The 10,146-nt window shown below is 46.4% G+C and overlaps 1 protein-coding gene across 1 annotated transcript; it reads left to right on the forward strand.

The window, feature by feature from the left end:
* Nucleotides 1-1,086: 1,086 nt before the first annotated feature.
* LOC107077262 (putative ferric-chelate reductase 1) lies at nt 1,087-10,146 on the forward strand. Its single transcript, XM_015346110.2, has 7 exons — nt 1,087-1,167; nt 3,130-3,213; nt 3,497-3,700; nt 4,742-4,840; nt 6,433-6,565; nt 7,744-7,866; nt 8,877-10,146. The coding sequence occupies exons 2-7, from the start codon at nt 3,130-3,132 to the stop codon at nt 8,921-8,923; spliced, it is 690 nt and encodes a 229-aa protein (XP_015201596.2). The 5' UTR covers nt 1,087-1,167; the 3' UTR covers nt 8,924-10,146.

Raw genomic sequence — 10,146 nt, forward strand, 5'->3', positions numbered from 1 at the left:
CCCATTTTGCCTATCTAGTTAGTAGCGAAGTGACCTGAGGATGTCACCCAACTGTGTCTGGAGAGAAGCCAGGGTATCGGCTTCAACAACATGGCTGGGCAGCTTGTTCCCCACCCCCACCACCCTCTGTGTAAAGAAGAGCCCACTGTCCTGACTGGAGGATCTCACCCAGCTGTGTCTTGAGAGAAGCCAGGGTATCAGCTTCAACAACATGGCTGGTCAGCTTTTTCCACACCCCCACCATCCTTTGTGTAAAGACACACCACTTCTCCACTTCACTTTGTCCTGTTTCTCTGTTTAAACAGGAAACAAAATCACCGAGCATTTTTTTTTCGAAAACATCTCTTGACCTTGACTACCTTTTTGTAGAGAACTGTGCGAGTTCAACATAACCCTGGGTTTGATCTTGAGGGAGGTGGATTTCTTTTAGCAGAAAACTGAACAGTTAGATACATAGAATCATATTTCAGTTCTTCAGTCAGTCCTTGAGTTCAGGTGATTTCTGGGAATGGAATGGTACTTGTGTTGAGCCTTAATTGCCTTTTGTGTCTGTGGTCTAATTACTTTGCAATAAGTAACGCTGGGCAGACAGAAACAACTTGTTGACCCACCAACATTAAAAAGTCATTATGAATGGACAATACTGACTAAACGTGTAATAAAGAACATCTTAATAGTAACCTTATGAGCTTATAACCTTAAAAAGGCTAAATGAAGCACATTTCCAGGAAACATAAAAACAGAGAGAGTCTAGTCTGCTCCAGGAAATTTATTGTATCTTGTGGGCAATCATGGCACAATTAAAGGTGTAAAGGTGTAGATTTTTCAGTGTGGGGGTTAAAAACACCTGCCTCCCCATGAAAAATGACCCTTGTAAAAATACCTGATGCATTGTAACTGGTTTGTATGTCTCTGATGCACTTAACCGCTTATAATATAGAGATTCCAGTAATAAACAAGGAAGAGATGTTCCATAAATGTAAAGAATGAAGATGTCCCAAATCTTTCTTAGGAGAATGATTATTAATAATTAAGGACCTCCCTCTTTTGTGTAACACCTGGTACAAAAAGGCACAGCCTCAGGAACCTGTCATTCTGCATCTGGACGGGAGAGAAGACATTGCGGCTCACTGGAGAGAAGCCCCACAGCTGACCTGCAGGAACAAGGCAAGACTCTGTCTGCTCTCTTGAGCTCGGGCTGACCCTGACTCCTCTTGCTTCTCTACCATCGCCTTCGCTTACAGCTGTGCTTCTGCACACTCAGCTTTTACAGCAGATATGTGCGGATGCGTATTAACTTGAAACGCATGTGTACAGAATATGTATTGTAGGTGCATTTTGTGGTTGTACAGCAGGAGATTTCTAGTTTAAAATGACAGAAAATAAATGTTACAGTACGTATCTATCAGACTGTCGAATTACAATCCCAGCTTCCCTCATACTAAGGATCAATCAAGATGGACACATAACAGCAGTGAAGAAGACTCCCAACTGCGTCACCGCAGATAAGAAAGAATGATACCAAATTAGGAAGATGTTTAAATAAGAAATGTCTATCCTGTGTGTAAATAGCACAGTGGGTTACTATGTTACTATAGGGTACTACACTGTAGTAGTGGACTGTTCTATACGTTACCGTATTACAATACAGTGCTGCACTCTAATGTCAGTTACTGCACTGTACAGTATTATAGGTTATTTTGTTACTGTTGAGTACTGCACTCTTCTATATGTTTCTACACTCTGCTACTGTATTATACTACACCGTACAATATTATAGGTTACTATGTTACTTTTGGGTACTGCTCTCTACTATAGGTTACAATACTCTACTATAGTGTACAACACTGTATTGTATGGGAGGTTACTATGTTACTACAGTATGAACTACTGCTTTCTATTACAGCTTACCACTATACTACTGTACTACATGTACTTGTACTGTACTATGTGTAGGGTACTTCTTTCTACTATAGGTTACTATACTGTACTACTATAGTGTATATGTTACTATGTCGCTATAGGGCACTGCATGCTTCTATGGGTTACTACATTTTACAGCTACAATGTACTATAGGTTAACACTAGTAATTCCTTACACTTATATAGCACTTTTCTGGACACTCCACTCAAAGCGCTTTACAGGTAATGGGGATTCCCTCCACTACCAACAATGTGTGGCCCCACCTGGATGATGCAATAGCAGCCAGAGTGCTTGCGTACACTCACCACACACCAGCTCTCAGTGGGGAGGAGAGCAGAGTGATGAAGTCAGTTCAGAGATGGAGATTATTAGGAGGCCATGATTGGTAAAGGGCAGGTGGAAATTTGGCCAAAACACCAGGGCAACATCCCTACTCTTTTCGAGAAACATCCTGGGATATTAAGTGATCATGGAGAGTCAGGACCTATGTTTTAAGTCTCATCTGAAGGACAAAGAAGGAGGAGGAGGTTACTATATTGCTATAACGTACTACTAGCACTGTACCATAGGCTGCTATATCATGATAGAGCACTACATTCTACTACTTTAGGGTACAGCACTGTACCATAGGCTGCTATATCACTATAGAGTACTGCACTCTACTACTACAGTGTACAGCACTGTACCATAGGCTGCTATATCACTATAGAGCACTGCACTCTACTACAATAGTATACTGCACTGTACCATAGGTTACTATATCACTATAGAGTACTGCACTCTACTACTACAGTGTACAGCACCTTACCATAGGCTGCTATATCACTATAGAGCACTGCACTCTACTACTACAGTGTACAGCACCTTACCATAGGCTGCTATATCACTATAGAGCATTGCACTCTTCTACAATAGTATAAAGCACTGTACCATAGGTTACTATATCACTATAGAGTATAGACCAAAGCATTCTACTATTATAGTGTACAGCACTGTACCATAGGCTGCTACAGTATAACACTATAGAGCACGGCACTCTACTCCTATAGTGTACAGCACCTTACCATAGGCTGCTATATCACTATAGAGCACGGCACTCTACTCCTATAGTGTACAGCACTGTACCATAGGCTGCTATATCACTATAGAGCACTGCACTCTACTACTACTGCACGTGGAACGATCCTATTCCTCTCCTCCTCCAGATGGATCAAAGACTCAGCGTCGCCCTCCTGCTCCTGGGACTGACGGTTCTTGTAGACGGACAGACTGTGGCAGCTCCGTTCACGGTGAGAGGCCTCCACGCGCTCGCTGTCTCGCGGCCGTCGACAGGCAGAGCGGTCGTGAGACACGGACGGCGCGTCGCCCTGCTCTGAGGGAAACGCACCGTCAGGACCTGCTTGCTAGTCTCACAGGTCGCTGAGCCTCAGACCATTTTTAATAAACGAGTAGCATCAGATGAAAAAAGACTTCATCCCCCCAAACTGCCAAGTTCATTAAAGCTGTTCGTATGAGACCTGTGAGGTACAGCTTGAACTGTCTTGATTCATTTCTATTTCTCACTCTCCACAGGGAAACATCACCCGGAACGGCTGTGGAGCTACTAAATTCTGCATTGAGACTCCCACAGGCTGTGACCCGGCCTCCGGTGGGAACTGTCTCTTTGCGTCCACCGCTATAGACACAACGAGCACCACCGGCATCTCTTTTAATCTCCAGGGAAACTCGAGCGGCTACATCGCTGCCATCTTAACAACCGCCGACAACAACAGCATGGTACAGTATGCATTCAGTAACGCCACCAGAAAGGGAGCCATCTTGGGAATCCTCAACGAAAAAATTTTCATGTTCTCCCCATCTCGTTGAGCCAGAATGTTTATTTCAATCCCCTTCCCCCCAGTAGAAAGGACCGGAGTGGGTGTCCTCTGAGTTGCTGCAGATTATCGTTGCTCGTTTCCTGATTTTAATCACACACCCACATTTTAATTAAACACTCCCACAAGGGAACTGCAGGTTAAGAATGGATGGTGGGCTTTTGTTGCAGTAAAAACAATAATATATATTTTTTTAATTAAGTGCCTTTATTTACCTAAACTGCTTATTACTGTCCTTCAGACATTTAGGTTGCTGCCTACTAATTTCTTCTACATTTCTCCATCTTGGTCCGTCAAGACATACACTGTATCTGATGATGATTCTGCAGTCTTTGTGTGTTTATTCCAAGAGTCTTCATTCTTAGTCTTGTAGAGTCCTGATCCAGTCAGTACAGGAGTCTCCAACCCTGGTCCCGTAGAGCCCTGATCCACTCAGTACAGGAGTCCCCAGCCCTGGTCCTGTAGATCCCCAATCCAGTCAGTACAGGGATCTCCAGCCCTGGTCCTATAAGACCCAGATCCAGTCAGTACAGGAGTCTCCAGTCCTGGTCCTGTAAGACCCTGATCCACTCAGTACAGGAGTCTCCAGCCCTGGTCCTGTAGATCCCCAATCCAGTCAGTACAGGGATCTCCAGCCCTGGTCCTGTAAGACCCTGATCCAGTCAGTACAGGGGTCTCCAACCCTGGCCCTGTACAGCCCTGATCCAGTCAGTACAGGAGTCTCCAACCCTGGTCCTGTACAGCCCTGATCCAGTCAGTACAGGGGTCTCCAGCCCTGGTCCTGTAGATCCCTGATCCCATCAGTCACTTGTTTGCTGTTGCCTTCTCGCAGCTGATCTTTTTGTAAATATAACTCCATAAGCAAATAATAAATTTGTCACTTAGAGATTGTCTTATCGTCAGTGTGACAGTAGACATGCCTGGCTTTGCCTTGTGTCCACAGGGAGATGCCTTTGTGTGTGCTCAGAACGCAAGCGATACACTGTTCTATCGCGCACTCTACTCGAGTAATGGATCCAGCCTGAGTCCACAAATTCTCAATGTAAGTGTCTTTATCTGGGGGGAGGTCTGTACTGGAGGCAGTGCTGGGAGGTTGAGGGGATGGGGATTAGGGGTTTCAGAGGTTCTGTTTTTTGAGCTATTATCCAAGTAGTAACAGGAAGGCAGACATGAAGCCGACAGAGCGTGAAACACTGACCCGTCCCGGATGTTAACACGGCTGATCGCCACGGCGACGTGAGAATCTCTTTCTTCATGCCACACGGCACGGTGTTTTGAAAGATGGACGTTTAGGTGTTGGTTGCGGGAACATCTACATCCTTAGTGGCCTCCCGGGCTCGAATTGGGAAACCACAGCATCAACTATGTCAGTGAAGCATGAAGCATGTATGAGCCGTCACGCGCACCAGCAATCTACCGGTGGAAAGAAGAGGAGGCATGAAAGTCAGGCAAGCCACTAGAAATCTGGCTTTTTTGCAGGCAGGTCCCAGCCCCCATTTTGTTGCCCCGCGTCTCATGAACACTTGTGTTCTCTCCTCTCATTTGTTCCCTTGATGGACATGAGAAATTTCCTCTTGAAGGATGGGTGCAACTTGAGGATTTCCCAACAGGATGTGTAAAGACAAAGCTCTGTTAAATCATCCTTGAGCCTCTCTAGGTGAAGCAGATGGAAATGGATCGATATACAGTACGGGAAAAAGGAGAAATGCTGTGAATGACAATGCTGGGGCTTTGCAATGGCCCAGTGGTGCTTAAAAACCGATCAAGAATTTCTCAGTTCTTTTCACCAGCCTGTTAAAAAGGAGGGTAAACTTTGGAACAGCCAAGGTGCCCCAGGAGCCTTTCGTGAATACGAACTAGATCAAGAGATAAGAGGACTTTAAAGAGATTCACTCTTCCAAAATGATCTTCTTTGAAGTTATTTCTCAGTGTTCATTTGTTCACCTTTATCTCATGTCTAGAGATGCATTTTGGACCATGATCTCTCTTGCCCTTTATTATAAGGTCTTGTTTAATCTCTCTTCCATTAGCTTGGGTTTTTTCTCTTTTTGTAGACGGTAGGGCCGTGCTGGTTTGCTATCTATTGAGCTGGGTTGATGTCGGGCTGTGCTGGCTTGTTATTGGTTTAGGGTGGAGTGGATTAACTTGAGTTGACACAGTTTGGTGTTAAGGTGGGTTGAGTTGAGAAACACAGTGAGGGGGGTGGGAATTGAGTTGAGCTAGGCTGGTGTTGGCTTGGGTTGAGGTGAGCTGGCAAGTGTGGGTGTTGGGGTGCTGTGAATTCAGCTGGGTTGATCATGGGGCAGCTATGCTGTGTGGAGTCTGGGTTGAGACCAGCTCTGGTTGTGCTAGCTCTGAGAGTTGAGATTTTGGACAGGAATTATCAGGGGAGCTGGGGCGGACGGTTACTGCATTCCACTGTCTTCACTATTGTTACGTCACTGGGTGTTCCTGGGCATTTTCCTTCCAACAAAGCTACACTATGAAAAAAGGAAATGATTAAATCTCAACTACTTTCACAAACACTGTCTTCTCCGTGTACAGTCAGGATATCTGCGAAAGACCTGTGTTTTGACAAGGAGTTCAAAGTGACGTTGATAAATCCTCATGAGTATTGTCTCTCTTTCATTTCAGAACGCAGTTGGCAACATCACCGGCACAACCATGAACAATGTCATTAAGTGCGCCTTCATTGTGAGAAATCTCACAAGGAGCAGAGCTTTAGCACAATATTCCATCTCTCTGGCTGTTGGGAGTTTAGTGAACGGTAATGTTTCTGTGGTGGTGTGTCCCTCCTGTTATTGTGCTAGCTCCGTTTGTAAATGGTAAAGAACGTCAGTTTCAACAAACAGCGGGCAACTCAGCCTCTAAAGCTTGATTACATCATCATGACATGATTCCACAGGATCATGGGATAATTCCCAGATGGGAACAGTCTCACACTGAGCCCCTTGCCCAGAACGGAGACAGAGCGTTTTGAGAAACCCCCTTCATACCGATTGCTTCCAACCTCTCTGCTCAGCTTGTTAGTAGGTTTCCTTCTGACCCAGATTTGAGATGCTGAGATCAGACTCTGAGGTTCTGCTGTAAGAAGCTCTACCCTGAGCTCTGTGTAAGGGGCTGTTGGTGAAATGAGCTGTAAGGAGACTTTAGGTGATTGATCTATTGTGATAAACGATCAGTGCCTGCCACTACAAGATGGCCACGTCAGGCTTCCTCACCAAAGGAATTTCCATCAGCAAATGGCGCCTCCAGGCGCTTCAGTTTCCTCCCACAGTCCAAAGCCATGCTGGTGGGTCAGTTGGCTTCTGGGAAACCTGGCCCTGGCGCGAACTGTGAGCATGTGTGCTTGTGGCTCTTGTGTCTGTGTGGATTGTAGGGATGCAAGGAGTCACAGCACCTTCCAGCGAAGGCTTGAGATAGATACTTTGCTGTCCACTGCTGTGGAAATGTGTCTTTGGTTTTGCTTTTCAACCCCAGGGTTTCCATACCAAGCTGTCATGTTAGATGCCAGGATGCTTTTATATGCCATCTCCAGGACAGTCTGACTGCCATTAAAGTACCTGAGTCTTTGAATTGAGTTTGAGGAGAGGTACACAAGGTGGATTTCCCACACTGCACCCCGAATTGCAACGGTTTTAGAGAGGTGTTTATAATCCCAGTCCAGCCATTTTATTACCACGAATGGGGTTTTAAGAGCCCACATTCTACTTATGGTCCAGTGGCAATTCTTGAAGATGTTGTCCCGCCTTTGAGCTATTTCTGCGGTGTCACATACAACAGCAGATGTCCCTTCTGAAATTCTCTCAGGCCAGGTCAGGAGACCAGATCCGTGACCCCAGGCCGGAGCCAGATATCTACAGGACGGACTGGCGTCCCATCCTGGACCGACCTAGCCTTGTGCCTGAGAGCGGAGACTCATGCGGTGTGTGTTTCAATCTGCAGGGCAACTCGGGACCGCAACATTAAGAGTTCAAAGTAACGGCACAGTGAATCTACTGAACACAAACTCTACGAACACCACTGCTCCTTCCGGTGGGAACAGGCCTGCCTTCGTGGCCATGCACGGTAAGCTGCGTGTCGTCCCGGCGGTACAGGGAGTAGGAGCCCCGGCTCCCCTCGCGGGACTGTGCACGAGCCGTTGCGGGTCGTGCGACGGGCCGGAAAGCCGTTCGGTCCTGCTGTGCAGGCCGGTTCCGCGGTTTCCGCGGGAACCGTCTGGAGACCCCCATCAGACAAGCGAACGGCAACTGGAATGAGGTCCAGGGTGAGGAGAGGCCATGATCTGAGCATCCTCAAGCCTTTCACCCCCGAGTTACCGAGGGACGAGGGCCTCACCCGCAAAGGAGCTTGAAAGTGAAATTGTTTGGGGCACTGGAATCAAAATACACTCAGAAACGCTGAGATAGCTTTTATTCCAGATACCTCATGTGGCATCTGTACTGTGCGTGTTTTCGATTTACCGCGGGTTTGCTTTTCTTTTTTCAATTTGTGACACCTATGTTCCGTTTCGTCCGTTCACTGCATGTATCAATATTGCACCAGCGTTCTAAAAAGACCCCTTGCGAGTCAAGTGATGCATGTTCTTGGGTTCGGGTGGGTATGCGCCCTCACTGCTGCCACCTCAAGTCAGGTCATCCCCCCACCGTTGGGGATTTGAACCTGGGCCTCCAGCATCACTCAACAGGGACCCAGCCAGCTGAGCTAAAGGGAGACCTCCCCGCAACCCGGCGGCTGTGGTCCCTGCGACTCACAGGGAGGGGCGGTGACATCACCGCGCTGGCAAGCCGGCACGCACAACCAGTATTGTCGGCCGTATGCGTTACACTCGTTAGTAACGAGCCTGGAGTCGAACATTTTAACTGCACAGTGAATCCACCCTGTTTGTTGGTGTACATTAACACCCAGAATCTGAGTTTCGGGCTAATGCAAGTCTGACAGGCAAGACAAAGCTGTACCCACGTCTGTTTACCTGCAGACTGGTTTTATGCAGGGACTGGTGAATCGTGTCCGGAAGCAACTACGGCGTCCATGACACTCAGAAGATGACATTTCTCTGTTGTTTCTGCTCTCCGCAGGGCTGTTAGTCCTGGTAGCTGGGCTGCTCGTCGGGGTGCAGTTCTGAGGATCAGAGTTACCCGGACGCTGAAGAAGATTATCAGCGCCGATTCTGGCGAGCCCCTTTGGGACCCGCCGATGATCGACCGTCCTCGTTTCTTTTTATAAAAGCGCAGATATATTTGTTATGAAAGAGGCACTTTTATGCGTGAGATAAAATCTTATCTGAGCAGAAACGGCATCGGTGAAACCCACCGAAAGCCGAAAAGACAAAATGCACTAGTCACTGTGAGCAATACGGCTCATCATTTCGGCACATAAAAAAAAGAGAACAAAACTTTAGGCTCTGAGGATTAAAGTACTGAAGCCGTATTACCAAAAAAAAAAAAGTGTCTCTTGATTAATCTAAAACTAACTTATAGAAGGAAAGCAGTATCTACTAATCAGACTATAATATAATACTCTAGACACTAACGGGTCTCTCAGGGATATAGGTTGTGTGTTTTAAACCTTGACAAGTCCAGCTGAAATTTCCTCTTTCCCCAAACCAGTCTTAGCAGAGCAGGCTGTGATTGTCTGCTGCCGTGCGCAATGAGTTGATGACCAAACAGTCTCCTCTTTTCGGGATCAACCCATGGAATTCTGACTCATTCCTCTATCCTGGTTGTACTGGAGCGCCGTACATTGTCATTTCGATGTGCCCCAGTTTCGTTTTTTTTTAACTAGTAATTGAAATTCATCACCCCCCCATAAACGGTATTCCGTTCAAAACGGATCAGAACTCCTTAGCACACCGGGTGTCCGGAACGACCGTGTTTCGATCCGATATCAAGGTTTAACAGACTTCAAATCGCACAACGCGATGCACGGACAAAGGCACACGGAGAAGGGAAAAAAGTAATCAATTCTGCATGAAAAACTTTAGAGGGATTTCCAAAATAAACCGGATATACTGTTCAGTAGCGATAACACAACAGGAGCCCTGCCTCTGTGTGATCTTCGCAAGACTACAGATCCCGTATGGGTTGGCTTGGGATGGACGCCAGTCTTGAAAGTTTGCTTGACCTACCTCCTGCAAAAGATGCAGGTCATGGAGTCCTTCCCGAATCCCAAATCTGTTTGCCAGTTGTGCCCTTGTCAAGTCTGTGACTGGCCAGGAACGTAAGATTAAAATAACACGTCTGCACTGTTTTCTTTTTGTACTCTTTATTAAATGTTGTTCTTCGCTTTGGCTGGATTAAACTGTGTAAAATGTATGCGGTATATTAAACTAATAAGTATTCTGAGAAA

The sequence above is a fragment of the Lepisosteus oculatus genome, chromosome 4, assembly GCF_040954835.1.
Source record: "Lepisosteus oculatus isolate fLepOcu1 chromosome 4, fLepOcu1.hap2, whole genome shotgun sequence".
In the NCBI taxonomy this organism is placed as follows: Eukaryota; Metazoa; Chordata; class Actinopteri; order Semionotiformes; family Lepisosteidae; genus Lepisosteus; species Lepisosteus oculatus.